At 43.2% G+C, this 19818-nt stretch overlaps 2 protein-coding genes across 3 annotated transcripts in view; both read left to right on the forward strand.

The window, feature by feature from the left end:
• The window catches only part of dpr11 (defective proboscis extension response 11), a 71624-nt gene that overhangs the window by 20536 nt on the left and 31270 nt on the right, over positions 1-19818 (forward strand). Inside the window, exon 2 of the mRNA XM_086832165.1 lies at positions 9050-9794. Within this exon, the coding sequence (XP_086688291.1) occupies positions 9674-9794 (121 nt within the window). The 5' untranslated portion in view covers positions 9050-9673. The remainder of the gene's footprint in view (positions 1-9049; positions 9795-19818) is intronic.
• LOC110191792 (uncharacterized) lies at positions 15865-18593 on the forward strand. 2 transcript variants are annotated; one of them, XM_020962743.2, is made up of 4 exons: positions 15865-17158; positions 17295-17892; positions 17948-18097; positions 18159-18593. In XM_020962743.2, the coding sequence occupies exons 1-4, from the start codon at positions 17083-17085 to the stop codon at positions 18478-18480; spliced, it is 1146 nt and encodes a 381-aa protein (XP_020818402.2). In that variant the 5' UTR covers positions 15865-17082; the 3' UTR covers positions 18481-18593. The 2 variants fall into 2 exon arrangements, with proteins under 2 accessions (XP_020818402.2, XP_086688280.1); XM_086832154.1 differs by having other exon boundaries at positions 16874-17158; positions 17275-17892.

A 19818-nucleotide genomic window follows, 5' to 3' on the forward strand; every position in this document is an offset into this window, starting at 1 on the left:
AACAATCGAAGCAATCAAGCGAAATCATCGCCACCGGAACGCGTGCTCGGGATTTTGGGGTGGATTAAGGTATTAACGTCTCAGCGGGGGCGTGGCAGCCAACAAGCAACGCCCACTCTGCCGGCAGTGAACTTCCCAATTCGATTAGGACGAGGGCTTACTGGAAACTTGGCTTTAATTAAAATGGGACAGAACTATGCCAGGGACGAGCAGAGCCTCGACAGATTTGTGTGTCAAGTGCCGGCAGAAACTTGATCAAACTTGCGTTTAGACGGACGGCTCTTCTCTCGGAATTCCTTGGTAAACAAATTTAATAACATAATTTAAAGCCTCTGTTTTTGGCCCCGGGCTAGATGGAGATGGTAGACGGAGATGGAGACCGAAACAAATGCTACATTTTGTCATTGTGTGCGGTTTTAAGTGAATTACAAGCTGAAATGGCCACAACGAATTCACAGAATGCCGCCAACAACAATGCCAATAACACATAGGATAACACAAACAGGATGACAGTGGCGAAAAGTAGGTTCTGGGGCTCCAAGAGGTGGGGCTGTGGAGGCCAGCCAGTAGTCAGTGAAGGAGGACAAAGCCAGCCAAGCGGCAAAATTATGTAAAAAGTCAGGCAACAAAACAACAGAGGCGGCCCGGCCAAAAGGGAAACGGATGGTGGCTGGGGAAAGCGGGTGGAAAACATGGGGGGAGGGAGGAAGAGAGAGCGGGTGGCCCGGGGCCAAAACACAGAAATTGTCTAAGCCAAGACAATGTGAAAGCGAAAGGAGGCGAAGGAACCCAAGGGGGAGGACACAGCACATGACCTCTGGAGGCCGCAAGGAGGCAAAGTTGAAGGTGCCCCAGACAAGAGAAACCGAAAACTGCAAATGAACATGCGACAGCAAAACAAGACGAAGCCCAAGACATTTACACCGAAAGAAATGGAAGATGAAACCCATCCCTCGGTTGTCATTTCCTCAAGATTCCTGCGGTACGCTTTGCAAGCTCGATGTTAAAAGGATTTCCGCTTTAAACATGTTCAGTAGTATTTAAAATGCGGAACAAAACTGGATAACACATCCATTATGCGTGTACAAAATTAGCAATTTAAAAACGATACCTTTACCCTTTTGGAATATTTTTTCTAATTACCAGATTCTAAATTAAAAATCTCCTTGTCCCTTAAGAGATACTCTTAATCCTCCAAATTTTTAAGCTGGAAATTAATGAATTTCAAAGCCAAGGCCAATTTAGCATTCACAAGGGTAAAGGAGAAAAGGGAAACACGCCTGTTGGCCTCAAATTTCGCACAGGTACTCAAGCTCTGATAAATCGAGACAAATTCATTAAAAGGCTGTTTGTGCAAGCGCTTCGAAAATTGCGCTAAACGATGCGAAATGACGCCAAGTGTCGTGTAAGTTGGCATTAAATTATGAATACCTAAGCTGCGACGGCAGAGCGAATCCGGATCTGCCAGTCATCCCCACTCAACCTGAACACAGCCATCGCTAAACCCGGCGGAAAGGTGCAGCTGAGTGAAATGCCTAAGTCTCCTCGGCTGTCGCCTGTCTTTTACACAGAAATTGTTAACAAGCGAAACGAATGACTAAACAGCAGACAAGGACCCGGACCCAGATCCAGACCAGAAAGGCCACCCGCCACAAGCCCATAGATAACCAGGCTGGGCTGGGCTGGGCCTTGGTGGATCCCTGTACTCGCAGCTCCTGTTTCGTGGGTAGCTAACTTAAATTTTCAGACCCCGTGCCGTAATTCATTATGTATGCCTAATGTTAACAATTTAGCAGCTATTGGTTTATCTTAATGAAGCCGTCTGCCCCCAGGAGCGACCTAAATACACACGAACTTTCGCACACACACACACACTGCCCCGATTTTCGGGGGTCTTTAACTTTTATTACATCCTTGCCCAACCTCTCGCCTCCCAATGTCGGTTAATCCCGGCCGGCGTCGCTGGGTTATATGCATCGCATCCCATCGACGGAAAAGATTTAGTCACCCCTGGAGCACCCTTAACACTCGACATAAAATATTGTCACACTTAACCGCGAAACGGCTGAACTTTCCGCCCTTTGTCTTCTGCATTTTTCAGCTCGCCTTAAATATTAAAGCGCTCTCATTGCGGTGGAAGTCCCACCAAGTGCCGCCAAGTTGGGGAATCTATCTGGCGACTCCCAGGCGGCCGGAATGACGACCGCCGAAAGTGTTGACACTCGTGGGAAAATGTTTTAATAATTTGTGTAAAGAGTTGACAGCTGGGACGCTGGCAGGAAAAACGACAACGACGACGAAAAAATGGAGGCGGCTGGCGCACGTGTGAAAAGCTAAACTTTTATTTTCTACAACAAAGTGTACCCCAAAACTTATTGGGCAAGGGTTGTGAGTCGACCGAAGGGTTTTGGGGGCCTGGTGACGAAGGCTAAACAGCAGTGACAACGCGCCCGGTTGCGTCATAAAATATTCAAAAATATATGTGACTAAGCACACACAATGAGGAAAAGCCCACATTCGGCCCACAAGCATGTATATTCAGATGTGTGTAAATATGCATCTACAAACAGTATTAAGATATACATATATGGGCACAACTATACGCACACCAAATTGACATGAATTTCGATTGGGATTTGCTTCAGCCCCAGGCCGGCCAATTGATTTGATTGTCCTTCACGCAGCAACTGGAGATCGAAAATATAGTACACATTAGTGATGCCTCTCAAAGAATGGATTTCGAGAGAAATATATAAGTTTGTTATTAAATCTGCAAATATTACATTATTGAAGATGTTGGTAGACCATAAATATAATGAATTAATTTGCTTACATTTGCCCATCAGCTTTATATGTTACTTTATTATTGGGTTAACATTTTATCTCTTAGGAAATCGGTATCCTTCTTTTACCATACGTTTTCCATCTCTAGTAAACCAATAAAAACAAAAGGACGCACGTTGATGTATGCCATTAGGAAAGGTCAAAGCTTAATAAATATTTCATATGGCTCCAAAAATTCATTCAGTACCAACCAGGCATTCATTCTCCTCTGCCTTTTCTATTCTTACCGGGCAATTTTTGCTCACCTGAAATTTGCTCGTGTTCAGTGCGTCAGTGGACACATGTCCTCTAGCGGAGGTCAAGGACAATCGCATGTAGTTATTTAGATGGACCGCAGTTCCCTCCCCGAAAAGGGCCAAGAGCTCGTGCGTGTGCCGTGATTTACCCCTACCGGCGAAACTTGGTTGGTTGACAGGCCATTTACATGATTGAACTTTTCCTCCCCCCGTCCATCTCGGTTTCGCCTTGAAGTGCGTTCTAGGTCGATTTCTATGTAAATATCCTGTTGCTCCCTCATGTGGCCCGCAGTCAATTAGAGACACCTAGGGTATGCTTCACTAGCTGCAGCTGTCCTCGGACGCAAATATTCAAATTTTCCCAAACACAAGAGACTGTATTTTCCGAAGTAACTCGATTCAGGTAATTGGAATATCCGGGGAATTGACTGATTGGATGTGCGGCAAAGCCTTGAACTCAGGTTCAAGTTAAAGTGGTTTACAACTCACAAGAGCTACAGATTGCACTCAAGAGAGTGGACATGTTATTATAGAAATAATATTTCGCAATAAATTCTATTGTAAGTATTTTAAAATTGCGCATTTCAATTGTTATAGTTTACAGTATCACGTACATTGAATATGTTTAGTTATTGTATTGTTAAACTTTACCGTGCGTGCACTGTTTAGTGAAAATATTTGCTTTTGTTGGTGGTGGCTTAAGCAGAACGCTCACGGATCCCAAGCAAACACATAAATAAATAAGCTGCGAGCTGGGCCCGGGGAAAGAGAGACGTTTGCTTGTTAGAAATTTATTAGCAAACAAAAGATTTATTAATGCGAAAATTTGCTGCATCAGCACACACATACACATAGGAGTAGTGGTAGAAGCTGGCAATAGCTTACCGGGCCATTGCAGTTGCCGGTGCCATTGTTGCCGCAGTTGACTTGATCTCTATTTGCTCCGGTGCCATAGTAAACAGACAAATAAAGCTTAAGTTGCATCTGGGAAAACATGGCTCATGGCTCAATTCCCACAAACTCCCGCCAGTGGGCCAAGTAATGCGCCGGTGGCTGCGAATTCAGCAGCATTAAATTTAATGCAGCCAACCGGCCAAGAACGAATGCACTCGCATTGATTAGTTTACCTAATTTGACCCACAATGCCCGTGATGTGCTCTTAAGTGGGTGTAGGTGGATAGCGGATGTGGCTGGCACCCTATATGGCCATTTGGTCGTCCAACTAGGGCGGGAACACTAGGGGCTCCAGTTTCGTACGCCGGAGCGATTAACTCCATCCCACACCTCGCTAAGTGGCTTTTGGCCGTGTGGGTTAATTGCGTTTGGGCCTTGGCAACCCCCAGTTGGGTCGCAACGAGCAGGAACCACTCTAAACAGACGCACGCCCATCGGGCGAACTGCCCACCCGGCGTATGAGTAATAAATTAAATTTTTCAACCGGTCGTCGGCAGTAATATGTCTTGGCTGCAACTGTTTGCTTAAGTTTTGCCCAGATTGGCATATGAATAAATGAGGCATATATTTTTTCAACTTATACACGAGTATATATGATACGGAAACTTTCTTCCTACCTGCGATGATTAAGTGCAGGCAATTTATTAACAGATCAAAGTTTATGGCAGTCGAGTATGTGTATGTGTAAACTGATTTATGGATGGCCATCTAAGATGCCACGAGCCGGGGACTTTAGTTTTGTGGAGGCAAAAGGCACAGGACTTGGCTCTCCGAACTTTTCCCTTTGCTCGTATTTATAATTTTGTTTATTCCGCTGATCGTTGAGCTTGCTTGGGAAATGTGCAAAGTTTCAATTGGAGATTAAACTAGCAACTGTCTTTGGCACTTCCCCTGATTAACTTTCCATTGTGCCAGTGACAAGATGCCAAAACTCTGGGCTGACGTAATCGTTCGGATCCGCCTCGCCTTCTCCCCGAAAATTGAGAAGTTTTTCGAATTTCAAAGAAGAAGCCAAAGCCAGTCAATTGCTGTTTAAAGCGGGTAAAAGTGCTTACAAAAAACAACTTTGAACTCTGATGTCGAACAAACACTGCAGCAACAAAAATAACGATGCCCGCAACTGGCCGCCCTCAAAAAATGTATATAAACCTGTGATTTTTATAGCCGACTTTATTTTCTGCCTTCCGTGCCTGGGTCTAGCTTTCTTCCGATTTTAGCGTTTTTCTTTGTTTTGGGAAAGTTCGTCGGGGATCTCAAGGCGTTGGAGGCGGCTGCCTTTGCTTTTATAGACTTTTCGCTGCCTGTCGTAATAGTTTCCGTTTCGCCCCGTGTCGGTTGTATGTTGTATGTGCTTGAGTGACCCTTCAGATATTATTTTGGCTGCAAAACAAAGCAAAAATGACTTCCAGTGGTCGGAAGCGGCGCTTGTGGGTGTGTATAAAACAGCCATAAAGGTTCCCTTTCTTATAAGTTTGGTTCTTGGTGCCTTGGTGTAGTTTTCAGTGTTTAATCAATATTTGAGTTGGACCGACACAAGATTGTTTATTTAAACTGATATAAAAATATAAAATACAAAATTGAAAAATTCGGACAAGTGAATTAGTTCACTTAGTCAAAAATTACTTCTTCCTTGAACTTGTGCGAGAGAGAAAAACAATACAAAATACTTCCATTAAGCTTCATTTTATGTCTGAGTTCGTTTCTTAAATACATATTTCCAAATTATTTTTTGTTTTGTACAAATAGCAAGTGCTTAGAGTTGTGTCGGTGCTTCAGTAACTAGTTTTAATTCCGAAATGCTTTGTTTTCCCTGTGAAGTGGAAATAGTCTGCACCGGTTACCACTTGAACAAAAAATATAGCATACATTTAAGGGCAACATCTTGGGCCTCAGTTATGTTCCCAGCCATGCCTTCCTCTGACAATGGCCAACGAATTTCGAGTTCTCTGAGTGGAGCGACAAGCAACCAGGCAAGTACTCATTAAGAATGTGGGAAAGTGTTTGCCCAGCTTAAGCTTTTAAAAGCAACAGAAGCAGTAGAAGTGGGGCTCAACTCAGACCCGTTGACAGGCCGAGAGACAGCCGGGAAAACATAGACATATCGTACATGCAGGGGGGACCGAGGCAGGGAAACTATTTTGACTAGACTACATCAGTGAGCCGAACGTGCCTGGGGGTCTGGACAGTGGCGCACATGTGTGTAAGGCTATGTGCAGAATGTGTTTTTATAGATGTAAAGATAAACATCTCGGGCATACGAAAGGGGATGCTGGGGGCCACAGACATTAATTCAGCAGGGGGATTCGGGGAGAATGGAGTTGGGACCCAACCCCAGGCTCTCACGTACACACACACACACACACGCCAGGCAATAACATAAAAATTTGCTGCTGTAAATCTGCTCGGCAACTAGAAGAAGGCGCACTTTAATACGAACTCTGCCCCGCCGCCCAATCACCTCTTGTTTCAGCGCCCGCCCGGCGTATACGTAATCTGTTGTGTAATGTCTTTAGTTGTGACAAGTTCGTGGAGCAAACGGCCCGAACGAGAGTTGCCCTGGCAAAAACTGATTCTGAGAGAGTGCGAAAAAAGTGGCAAAACGAAAGGGAAGCCCAGAGACTGAGGGGCTGCGAGACCGGGTGGGAAAAGCTTGAGCCGCGCAAGCTGAAGTTTTGAAACAACATTTAGATAAATTTCCCCCGGGACTCCTCCAAATGGATGGCAGGGCGGAAAGAATGATGTAGTAGTGGCAAATTTAGTTTTCATACGTAGTTAGTCGCTGAAAGTGGTGTAAAGCACTTTGAGTGTCGCCCGGCTGGGTATTCAACTCGCATTGGAGTGCAACACCTCCTTGGGCAATTACAATAATTGCCAACTCGAGTCGATCAATGGACTAATGAGATGACAAACTGCTACCAGCTAAATAAACTTTCAAATGCCATTTAATTTCAATTACCGCACCACACCCTCGTCACTTTCGGATGCCGCTGACTTGAGTTGTAGGGAGTATCGGAGTATTGGACGCCATTCGCTCGGAATAAGTAAGTGCCGCTCAATTTGGCCGCTCAACTATGTACTTCGTGGTTTCGTCATTAAGCCATTAAAGGGTTGATATCCGCCCAGAGAGGAGGGGGTCTTTTAATTACGTTTCGTTTTGGCCACACAAGGGGAAGCTCTCGACCGAAATTGAGCAACATTTGCGGGCAAGTTTTCCCACTCGCAAAGTTCATTCGAAATGTCAAGTCATTAATATTCACACGCCGGCAGAAGCGAAACTGTTTCAGCAAACAATTCTCGATGCAGACGAATAATATTTAATTAGAGAATTGTTTAGACAAACTTTTTAATTACAGGCCCCGCAGCTTGGGGCTCTCGCCGAGACCCGCATAAATCTACCAAGAGAAAGGTTTACTCCGAAAAATATCATGAAGGCAACAGACGTCCCCTCGAAATGCTTTAAAAGCTGTTTGAAGCAGCAAAATGTATTTTTCCCTACACCCTTTGGTGTTTATTAGAAAATTCTTACGAATTTCAATGTATCTTTAAATATTTTCTTTAAAATTGCACACAGCGGAATCGTAAAAGTATTATTTAGTATTTTATTTCACAACGTACACAAATATTTAATGAGTTGCCTTGCAAAACTAATATGACTTGTTTCGAGATTCCGGCGAACGCCCGCATAAATCTTTTAGTCCGGGGCTTACTCAAAAAAAATATTATCAACGCCAGGACCGGCTGGCTCCTCGGAAGCCTTTAAAGCCATTCAGGGAGATGAAAATCCCCGCTTTTCCGTCGCTCTGAGTAGCCGTCAGTTGCATAAATTTCACTTGCGATGGCAACGTTAAAGTCAACATTCTGCTGCCAGTGGCCTACATACGGACGGGGAACGGGGGAAAATGGGGCTTGGAGTGTACTTTCAGCATTACTGCCTCCGCCTTTCACTTTCGGTGACATTTTGCAGCGTTGCATGCACCACATGCTTGTGTGTGTGTGTGTGTGTGCCACCGAGAGTGCGAGTGAGTGTGCGTGCTTATGCAGATGAGTTTCCAGTAACGTGTGGAAAATTATGAAGATAAATTCGTGTTTGTCTTTTTTTTCCCATCGTTTTTTTTTTTTGAGCGTCCCAAAGAGCGTCAGTCGTGTGCCACTTTGGCGGTGCCAGCTGCTGCCGACACGAAAAATTCTATGAAAAATTACCCAAGTAAATTCATGTGAAGTATGGCCGATAGTTTCCAAAATGTTGAAGTTCTTAAAGCAAAAGAAAATTGATGCGAGCGAAAGCTGAAGTCGATTGACCTTCATTTTGGTATAAACTAAGTTACGGAATAAAAGTTCATTGTTTGAAACGTAAAAAGAAGAAAAGTAAGCTAACTTTGGTGTATATCCTTTCAGTTTGCAATTGGATCAGGGGTCGAATTTGAAATAGATCTTAAATAACCCAAATCTATAATTATATTACATTATCTTTATAAATTAAAATCTATCTAAATGCATTGAGTACTGAATTTCCTTTAAGATGCAATAGCACTCCAAGAAATAGAGTTTCAGCTAATTTAAAGCGATTTCTCCTCTATTAAATCGGTGAGCTATGTTATTGGCTGAGAACTAAATTAATTGACAACTGTTCGAGATGTTCGAGATGTTCGAGAGGAGTAATTTGGCGCATTGAATACAAATTGCGTGGCCATGTGGCCCGAGGCCAATTCCCGGCATACTAAGCCGGCAAATGGCGAAACTTGAGATAATTAATTGAGCGCTAAACTAAACACGAATTCCGAGCCGAGCGGCCAAAACCAATTATCTGCAATAACAATACACCCCGCAGACCCACATACTCACGTGTCCGTGTGTGGGGCCAGAGGTCAGACCATATAAGCACACCCGAACACCCACACACAAGTCCCCCCCACAAAGGACCTACAGTAAATCACTCGGCATTTAGCAGTCTAAAATAAATCGATTCTCTATTAACGGAACATTAAAAACCCCGATTGCCTTTTGTTTCATTTCAGATAAATGCGCTAAACAAACAAAATCGCCAGCGGAAACGGTCCGAAATCCAATCTGAAGCAAAAGGGGAAGTGGGACTTTGCCCCAGAGACAGATGTTGCTTTTCCACCACGGACGGGAAAATAGTAGAAAACATGGCCCAGAGCCAGCGGTTATTGATGATCCGTGGAGGCGAAAACACATTTAAGCAACTGGCGAACTAAAATCAGAAGAAATATTAAACAAATTATGAGCAGCAGCGCGATTTTGGGGCAATAAAATTGGCCATAAAAAACACACACAGTTGATACCGTCCCCAGCGATAAAAGACGGAAAAACTATTATTTGACAAACTGTCAGCGGAGTCAGTGAAAAGTGAAATAGTGAACGTTTGCAGAAAGAAAAAAAACGCTGAGGATTGGAACTTTTCCCCCCGGACTTCACACACATTGCGTATACGCCGCGTTGGCAGAACCATCGCTCTCGAGGAGGTGTTAAATGCGTTCGCATATCACTGCCGGAGCCCAGGCTCCCCCCACTACAGCTCCCCTTGGAACCGCCGGTGTAAGCCAGTGAAAGGCAGCGAAAGTGCCGAGCAGTGCATTATTTCCGCGCAACCGAACATTTTCGTATCCCCGCACAGGGGGATGCGCTCCTGGAAAAGTCGCAGTCGATCCGAAATGCAAACACTCGAAACGAGAACGCGGTCCCAGCCGGGAGCCCAGCTCACGCAGCTCCTGCTTGGAGGCATCCTCTGCCTGACAATCGGTAAGTGCTCCACAAGCTCAAGCCCAAAGACCCATTCATGGAGCCCGAGACCCATGCGACATATCTCAACATCTCACCCAATCAGGCCATAATCAATTAGTGTTTCAATGGCTCAATATCCTCGACAATTTCCTTGGCTGCGTGCGCAATGTCAAAGGCGTGGCCTCAAATCTCAAAAGCTGAACAAGCCGCAATGCCAGTAGCACCGAAAAGAAAAGTATCAAGTAAAGGATGCTTTAAATAAAACTATTACATGTAGCTGGATTTTTTTTGGTTAAACTCTACTTTTAAATAATATAAAATTCATCAAGAGAGAAGCTAGCTTCCTATTTGAAATTGGATCAAGAGACCGAATTTCCATTGATCATAACTTTGCCAAAAATTAAATATTTTTATTTCGGGAAGTTGTTTTGTGCTAGTTTTACTAGCGGTAACAAATCTGCATACCTATTTTTTTAATTTAAAAAATTTGATTTTTTGTCAAAATTTCACAATTTTAGTGATGTAACCTCTTATAAAAATTTGAAATTTCGAAAAAATTTCGAAATTTTATTTTTCAACGGGACATGGCCAGATTAATTCAGTTTTTGATGCTGATCAAGAATATATATGATTTATAGGGTCGGAAATGATTCCTTCTTTTAATATTAAAAAAAAAATCGAATTTTTGCCAATTTTTGACAATTTTAATGATGTAACCCCTTATAAAATTTGCAAATTTTGACAAAATTTATTTTTCGCCCGGACAAGGCTATATCGACTGAGCTGTTAATGCTGATCAAGAATATATATGATTTATGGAGTCGGAAATGATTCCTTCACTGCGTAGCAAGCTTTTAACCCTAAGAGGTTATAAAAATACATTTATTTAACCTGCATCTGTTTTCTTTAGTTTATTCCATTATAATTTGATTATCTCGTTAACAGAAGTACATTTGAGAAGTACAAATTTGAGAAATTATTTTATAATTAGCAGTTTAAGTTTAAGTTTTTCTCAGTGCTTTTGAGAGTGGTTGGAGGAGTACTCTGTGCGCGGTGGCAAACTGCTCGACATTTGCTCTTCAGGCGGCGGAGGCGGCTCAATTGCAGTTGCATGCATTAAAAATGAACGAGTGCCTGGCTGAAACAGATGTTCCCCCGGCTTTCGCTCGTCACCTTCCTGCAACCGCATCCTACCCCGACGTGCAATTTTCGAATTTACAATCGTTAGCCCCGGTGCCATCGCTGCAGTTGCAGTGTCTCTCCCTGTTGTTGCCAGCGACAACAATTATGATCCCTTTGTGTGTGTGTGTGTGTGTCTGTGTGCGTGTTAATTGCTCTGGAGGAGCGGAAAAAAAACTGGAAATAAAAAATAACAGAGTGGCTGCCACCGGGAAAGGGGGGTAATTTCAATGAACTGCATAAAGTGGTTTTGTTAACACGCCGACAACAGACGATTCAGACCACTCGCACCCCATCAACCTTTAATTTGTTTCAATTATGTCGCACTCTTTTCTCTCCCTCTCCCTCAATGTCATAACAATTCCACTCACTTAACTACGTTTTTTTTATCTTCGGAAAAAAATAAGCTTCTATTAAGTTGAACTGCCAGTCCATCAAAGCTTACTTCTGACTGTCCCTCATGCGATGTGACAGGAGCAGCAGTCAGGACACTTGCATTTGACATCCTTCGAGTGACCGAGCTGCATATATTTTAATAAAAGACAATCGAGAGTTTGTCATCATTGTGGAAAACTATATATATATGTATGATTTATGGTTTACTAAAACGTTCGTTAAAATTGATTTTTTTTGCTGATTGGATTTTATGACAAAGGCGATTTTAGAGCTGAATTTATCTACGAGCTGAGTCAATTTATTGCAAGTGCGTTTTTAAGTGCTAAAAATCAATTTATACTAGCAACAATTTCACCTTCATGACCAAGTTTGAAACTACAATTTTATTGTCCATATTTTCTCTTCTCGAAGGTATATACTAAGTTTACTTTGAGCAAACAAGCATTAAACTCTAACGAGCTATAAAATGTGAAGTATTTTGTGAAGAGTAAACCCAATTCAACAGCAGACTAACTATAGGAAAGTGGCTTATTCGGCTAAATAGGAGTGTTCTGGCCATGTAAATGTTTTATTCCTCTTGCGGTAAGAGAAAATACGTGGAATTGAATTTTCGCATGATTTTTTCTCATTGCTGTCATAAGAAGCTATTAGCGTACTTACGGCCGTCGCCAAAAGCCTCAAAACACACAAATGGGCCATAGACCGCGAATGCCCGGAAACAGCGAGGAAAGTGGGAAATATAAACCCGAGGTAAGCCTGGGGAAAAGCCAAACATGAAAAGCATAATTCACTGGTGCTGCAAAATGGTGAATTGTAAATGATCAGGCAATGGTACAGGTAGGGAAAAAATAGAACAGGAGAGAGAAAAATAATAAGAGAAGGTGCTGGGGAAAATCGGTGAAAATAAAGTAGTGAAGCCATTAAGAGCTCTGTGAAATTTCATGTCCAAATTGGCTAACTACAGAAGTTGTGCAGTTTTCTGGCTACATGCACACTGCTGTTGCCTTAGGTATGCTTTAGTATTTTTCAGCATTCTTAAACTTTATTGAATTTTCCGACCCTCTCTTTCTCAGTCTCTCTTTTCTGGGTTTCCCTCGCCCTCCCCCTGAGCTGTGGTCTTCCACCCAACTTTGAGTGTAAGATTGATTTATTCTTCATTTGCTGGGCTTTGCTTTCTGCTTGCCAACATTTTTCATAACTTTTCCGGGCTTCTTGCTTGCCTGCAGTAAATTTATTTAAGTTGTAAATTGTGCTGGAAATTTGTAAGCATTTAAAAATGATTTGCAGCTGGCCGCTCAGTCGATTTGCCTTAAAGTGGTATAAATCCATAGACCGCCACTTAGGCACTATCAAGGCCTTCGCATAATGTGCAGCTGCTAAGAACTGCGTTGCGTATACGCCCCGTTGGGCGTCGGATCTGTTCATATATAAATTATGGCAATAAAAGTAAAATCAACAGAGCTACGCCTCAGTTTGGTTCAGTTTTGGTTTGGTTTTAGTTTCTCGCTCCTTTTGGCCAACTTTTCACTTTCCTTTTTTGCCGTGCTTGGATCCGAAACTGGAACTGAATCCGGGGACATTATTTCTTCGCTTTCATTTCCGTCTGTTTTGTCTGTTTGGTTTTATTGCAGTTCTCCCAACTGAGTTTCTTTTTCCACGTCTCTTTTTCCCGGGCACAGCAAATAAATATCACAAAAATTCGCTTCCAGTTCCGTCAGGCATTTTCATGAATTTCTCTGGCATAGAAAAGAATTTTCTCTCGTTTTTCTTTGCTCTCCTTTTTGCCTGCTGCTCGCTGCTCGCTACTTTGCCAGCTTTTTGTTTCGGGCTTATCCGCCGCGTATTTTCCCACGAAACAAAACAATGAAATGAAAAATTATGGCCAACGCCCCACGCCGCTTTTTTCCCGCACTTTTTCCCCCGCCTCCCACCATCCGGTGTGTGTAAATGTGTTTTTGCCATCAATTTTTATTGCGAGCTGAGTGTATCAATAAATTAAACATAAAATTTTCAACCGTCGGAAGGCGAGAAGTGCAGCAGCCACGCCCACAGCCCACAGCCCCCAGCCCCCCCTCACTGCCAACTGCCAACTGCCGACTGCCAACATAAACTGAGCATCTTGTTGAGCCATTGAATTGATTTTGTGGCCATAAAATGCATTCGGATTTGGCCAATTGGCATTGAAGTTGTTTCTCAATTCGCCTGCAGACTTGCGTCTTTCCCCCTCCCCTCTGCACTGACAAATATACGGCTTTTCCTTTGAGCATTTTGATGGATGGCCAGGCAATTTATATTTAATAAGCTTACCAGCCAGGCAAATCATTGGCAAGTGCTCGACTTGGCCAGAAATAGCCGAAAGCTAATTGTCGGCTTCAAGGATTCGGTGCTTCCAGACCTAGTAGAAAGCTTGGTCAAATGCTTGTTTCGCATCCTCGCAGCAGCATTAATCTTTTGCCTCATATGCTCCTCCTTGGCAGGGGAATAACAAAAAGTAAAATCAATATATTCTATATCAATATTAATGGACTCTCTGTTTGCCAGGACTCTCTGCTCTTCCACCCACACACACACACACATACTCACACACCTTTGCAAAGACAGGGATAAAAAAGTGTTGACAGCTGCTTTTATTCACCTGTCAGGCACACAAGCCGCGCTAAACCGTTGATAAGCAGCCGGCCAACAGCGTGTCATACATGTGGACCAAGGCCCACAGCCAAGTCCGCAGCTCCAGCTATCTTCCCTTGTCCAACCCAAGAGCTTGGGACAATAAAAATCCATCAGCATCATTTATCAATAGGGGGTGTTTTCTCTTTTTTTTGGGGGGGAAAGACCACCAGTAGACACTCTACGGAAATATGGAAATATCAAATAGTCATGTAGGAGAGCTGAAGGAAAATATGTCATCTGTCGAAAGGAAACTTTGTCGAGCCCACTGCTAGCCAGGCTCCAGTGATTGTCCTTCTGGACCTGCTTGTCACAGAGCATAAATGTCACAAAGTTCGTCGGTGATAAATGACATCGAGCACTGCTCGTCGATGTATTTATTTCGCCCTTCTTAGAGAGTTCCTCAAAGACAGTAAAAAATATTTATTTAAATAAAAAAAAATTTGGAAAACAAAGTTCGGGAAGTCGAGTTTTAAATACACTGGCAGTTTGCAATTAAGTTAAGACAATCGCATTCGATAATTAATGGTATTTTTATATTACAATTTTTCACACAAATCAAAGTTTAAAAACCTCATAACTTAGCCAAAAGAGCATTAATTTCAATTCGGAAAGCGTTACTATGTTAGTTTTTATTAGCTTATTAAATCTGCATACTCAATTTAAAATTTATATAAATTCAATTTTTTGTCAATTTTTGACAATTTTAATGATGTAACCCCTTATACAATTTTGAATTTTTGAAAAAATTTAAAAAATTTATTTTTTGGCAGCGCATAGCTAGATCGATTTGGCTTTTGATACTGATCAAGAATATATATGATTTATAGGGTCGGAAATGACTTCTTCACTACTTTTCATGCTTCTGACTGCAATTATTATACACTTGCAAGGCTATACAAATTTAATATTTCCTCAGAGACAACGTGGGTATTAATTTGTTTACAATTAAATATATTTAATTCCATATTTAAAGCAATTATCTTAGGGTTCTTTTGTATGCATGGTAAACACCAATTCCTTTGCGGCCAAAAGTCAAACTCTGGAAATATTTTTGCCATTTTCAATCTAAGTAAGTAAGCGCTCTTGGCGCTCTTCCATTTGCCCCTCAAAGAAAAGTGCCTCGTGCAACATTTTAATTAATTTTTATCTCCCTCGATTCGCTGCTGCTGTCATCTGATGGATCTTTAGTATAAAGTGCAAATATAATTCAATTTCGATTCCGGCAACCTGCAGCTGCAGCTGACAGTTCAATTCCCGACTATACCATACTTTTCTCCGGCATTTCGGGTGCAAGTGTCTCTGAGAGTTATTTGGCGTCGCTTGGTCGCTGTTTGCCGGTTGCTTACTTGCGGCGCCGCGCCTTTTGCAAGGCAAATGAGCGCTCTGCCACATGCCACGCCCCGAAAACAAAAAACGCCCACTGCCACACCCGCAGCCCACAGAGCGTGTTTCCCTGTCACAGCGACACTCCCCAGCAACGAGTGCAGGCTCTCAAACAATATCTGATAAGCTGCATCATACATTTGCATACTTCCGGCAATTTGTTTTTGTGCGAGCCAAACGAATCGAGACAAATGCAATAAGCGCACAGGAACAGGAGCCACAGCAGGGTTGGGGGCCAAAAAATGTGACCGAAAAAAATCAGAGGGGCCTGGCAACGAAATTGGTGTACACTGCACACTCCATTCCGATCAGAAAAAATCGGAATAAAATCCGAGGCATATCAATAAGTTATTATCAGAAATGCAAATAAAGTTTTTATGGAAACAGATTTTTACTTAAAATAACAGCAAAGTATGGGAATATGAAATTTTATTGTCTATAATGCGAAATTTAAATTATTTTTTATTTTTAGCAAAGACAAATACATTGAATATTATAAATATTTTCAAATAAATCATACCATGTCAAAGCAAATGAATTTTGAAATTGAAGAATGTATAATAATCATTATTATCGTATTTATCTATTTATCTATTCGAATATTTGCACTAGGATAATCGTATACTTATTGCTTAAGATTTACAAATCTCTTTATTAGCCAGAATTACCCCATTCAAATAGTGTATCCAAACACACAAAGAACATGGGGAATAAAGATAAAAGCGAAAGAGTTCACTCGCGCATGCTGCTCGATTCGGATTCACGGGCGGAGACGGAGGCTGTTCGCATTGTGCATACAAATTACGCCCATGCAATGCTCCCGCCCCCAGATAGCTCCCCCCTCCCTCGGAAAACTCCCCTGGGAACCACCTCTCACACAAAAAAAAAAGAAAAAAGAATATCCCTCCCCACGCATTTGTTTATTTAGGTGCCTCGCTGCAAGTTGTTTGCCATTTGCTGTGAGCTGTGTGCGTCTTTTGCCAAGCAAAAATATTGTTAGCCATAAATTTTTGGCAACACAGCGGAACAGAGTAGGGCAAACAGAGCAAAACAGGGGGTACAAAAAAAAAAAAACAGGAAAACAGTCTGGAAAAAAGTGAAAAAGCGCATCTAACATCGAGCAGGAAGCGCGGCATTTGTAGTTACAAATTCCGGGGCATTTGTTTAGAAACTTTGTCCGCAGTCCGCAGTCTGCAGTCCGCGACTGAATCGCTGAAATACTGGGACACGCCATGTAATGTCAACTTGATTCGGGTCCAAACAAGAGCTTCCACTTGAGCAAGTTTGCAGCCCAGCGGAGCGCAATCCGGTGGCAGATATACTAGAAGTGCCCAGGGCTCGCTTTGCAAATATGGGAATTTGTGTACATAAATTGTCGTCATCGTTCAGGGGATCAGGGCAGGCGTGCCAACTTCCATCAAACTGCATCTCTGAGTTCTATCCAACTAAAAAATCCCCAAATTCACATTGACACAAGCAGCACCAGTGGCTGCTAACAAATAAAAACAAATAGAAAACATAAACTGTTGAAATTCAAATAAAAACTAAACACCAAACAACACATACAAATGCTGCTCCCACAACGCTAAAATCAAATATAAAAATAAACAAAAAATTATTTCATAAATAAATGAATAAATTCTTCATATGAAACCCGTTGTGCAACAAAAACGGCAAGATGAGTATGACAGAGATGATGCGCGGCAAGGCGATGTCGCCGGAGAAGATGCAGAACATCAAGTTGGCCCAGCATGGTGAGATAATCCAGAGGGATCAGCTTTTTCATGCCAAATTTAAGGCATAGTTCTTGGGTCTTCTTGGGATTTACCAATCCCAAAGCAAAGGTCTGCTTAATAAATCCTGGTAATAGTTAATCCTGTTCTCGAGCAGAATTTTCCAATGTCCGCTTGGTGCAAATTGGCTGCGTAATGGGTGTCCTGGCAGAGGCTATTGAGCGGGTCAAGATATCGCTGATTCTGCCCAAATTGTTGGAGCATCCAGCTCATATGGCCAAGGTCCTTCAAGGTACAAAATATGAGCCCGCCGTCCGACTGGTGTCCTCCTTCCTGCGGCGTCGAGTGTTCATATTGCGAGAGAAGCGGCCGCCGTTGGCGGACCACGGGATGATTCAGATCATCGACTTCTTCCAACGCAACAATGAAATGCACGCACTGTTCCCCCGCTACTACAACCACCTGAGCAATGAGGAGAGTATGCTGCTGAAGGCCTTTCATATGCTCTACGAACTAGCTAAAGACCGGCTCTACCGGACATCTACAGAGGCGATGGCCCAAGAGCGCCAACTCTACGCAATGTACAAGGAGAATGAGAAGGTCAAGGTGCAAGTGGCGGAGCTGAGAGAGAAAATCCGCTTGCAGAAGCTGGACCTTAAGCAGCGCGTGGAAGCTAAGGAGGCCCATCTTCAGACCTGCGAGGAAATGCTCGAGAAGAAGATGCGCGAGAAGAACCAGCGTATTCAGAAGGAAATGTGAGTCCTTCAAGTGAACTGGATGAGTCCTTAATCCTCACCTCTTCTCCCTCAGCGATCGTATCAATCGCATGGTTCGTGCAAAGAGAAAGGTCAGCCTTGAGCGGCAGGCGGAACTGGAGGAGAAGTTGGAGGCGACCAAAAATAGATACGAAACGTCGACCAGGGCCTACTTGAAGCGGGAAGAGGCATTGCGTGAGGAAAAGTGAGTTAAATGGCATAATTTAACCGCAATTTGTTCAAAGGAAGTCCGCTCTGTCACCCAGGAACAAGTTGGTCTTACAGGTGCAGGCGCTAATCAAAAAGTACGATCACGTCATTGGCGATAAGATGATCGAGAAAATTGAGATAGCCGAACAGCACAAGGCGGCCAAGAAGAAGCTGGATGACTTTATGGTCGGATTCCGGAGGGTAGAGCGGGTCTACAAGGAAGTCGTGGTGAAGCGCGAAGAGGAGGAGAACAGACGGCGACAGCAGCGCATCATCGTCTTCGCCATGAATCGCGCCGCTTCCAAAATCCAGAAATACTGGAGGAAGTGGAAGAGGCATATGCGCAGGAAGAACAGGAAGCTTAAGAATACAATCTAGTGAAAATGTCTCTCGGTGAAAATGTTCTAAAAATTATCTGTAAATTCAGTGAAATCAAACGTGAAATGGTATCTAACAGATTCCCAAAATTAAATGGTAAATGTAAGCTTAAATTTAAGGCACATCGCCTTTAAGCTGGAATGCTTTTGACTTTCAGCCCGTCGTAATTGAAATTCATTCTGTCACTAACTGATTTCACCCCAGCTGGATTGGCTTATTAGAGGAGAAACTAATTTCAGTTTTAATCGGCAGACTTCCAAGCCACAAGGACACCCGCCATATCCCTACATCTCTTTAGCTATCTGCCCTCCATTGGGTGTCATTTGCATTTAAAATGTGTGTGAGCGTTTGCCATTTTAGCAGCATTTTTTTCCCAGGCAGTTTTCGGTGTGGAAAATGCATAGAAACGGGAATTTCCAGCACAATGTGCCACCAGAATGAAGGGGCCAGTCGGTGGTAGCTATGGGGCTAAGTGCAGTCAAGTCAAAGCCAAAAACTGCCTGCCCAATTCGGTAGGGAATTTTGTGGCTCATGGAAAGGATCACAACTATGTAGTACCTTTTCTTCTGATTCGTACGTACAATTTTTTTCTGCTGCTGCCCAATATACCCTTGTACCCTGCAATTACCGGGCAAAGTGCAATACTAAAATGTATAGAGAGAGAGCTGGGAAAGCCAGCAGGCATCCAACCATTGGACCATCGAAACGAACCGACCGTGTATGCAAATTGCGCGCACTGCTCATGCCCCGTCATGAATTGTCACCCATTTTCCGACTGAGATGCTTCGACACGCGCAGTGTGGGCGGTGGGCATGGACGTGGGCGTGAGCGTGTGGGAGTTTTGGGTCCTAACCAGGAGGTGGATAGACCGCAAACAGCCAAAGTACCGCCTGGATGCAGCACCACCAGCAACACTCATCCGCCCTGGTGGCTGCGCGGTGACTTTACGCCCGACAGCAGTCGACATGAATATATCTGCTGGTAATATCGGGTTTCCTTCCGCGCCCCAAAAACCACACCAGTCCCACAAGCGGATTCGAATTGCTAATTTTATCAGCACGTGCACACACACATGTGTTACGGCATTTTCGGCACAAGGAGCACATCCTTTCTGCGGCCGAGGACATTCGTTATCGACGATCTACGTTTGGCATTTTATTGTTGACCATTTCAGTTCGGCCCATAAAGATTGATAATTATGTCGGGCTAATATTGTCAGCCGTAAAAATTGATATCGTCCTGACGGAGGCACTGGCGGGGAAATATTTTATGGTCACCCTTCAGGCCCGATTGTGCAATGCACATAAAACGCTCATAATAATGGGGGGGGGAGTTAAA

The sequence above is a fragment of the Drosophila serrata genome, unplaced genomic scaffold (genome assembly GCF_035046125.1).
Source record: "Drosophila serrata isolate PLE 108 unplaced genomic scaffold, ASM3504612v1 contig_30, whole genome shotgun sequence".
NCBI classification, from domain to species: Eukaryota; Metazoa; Arthropoda; class Insecta; order Diptera; family Drosophilidae; genus Drosophila; species Drosophila serrata.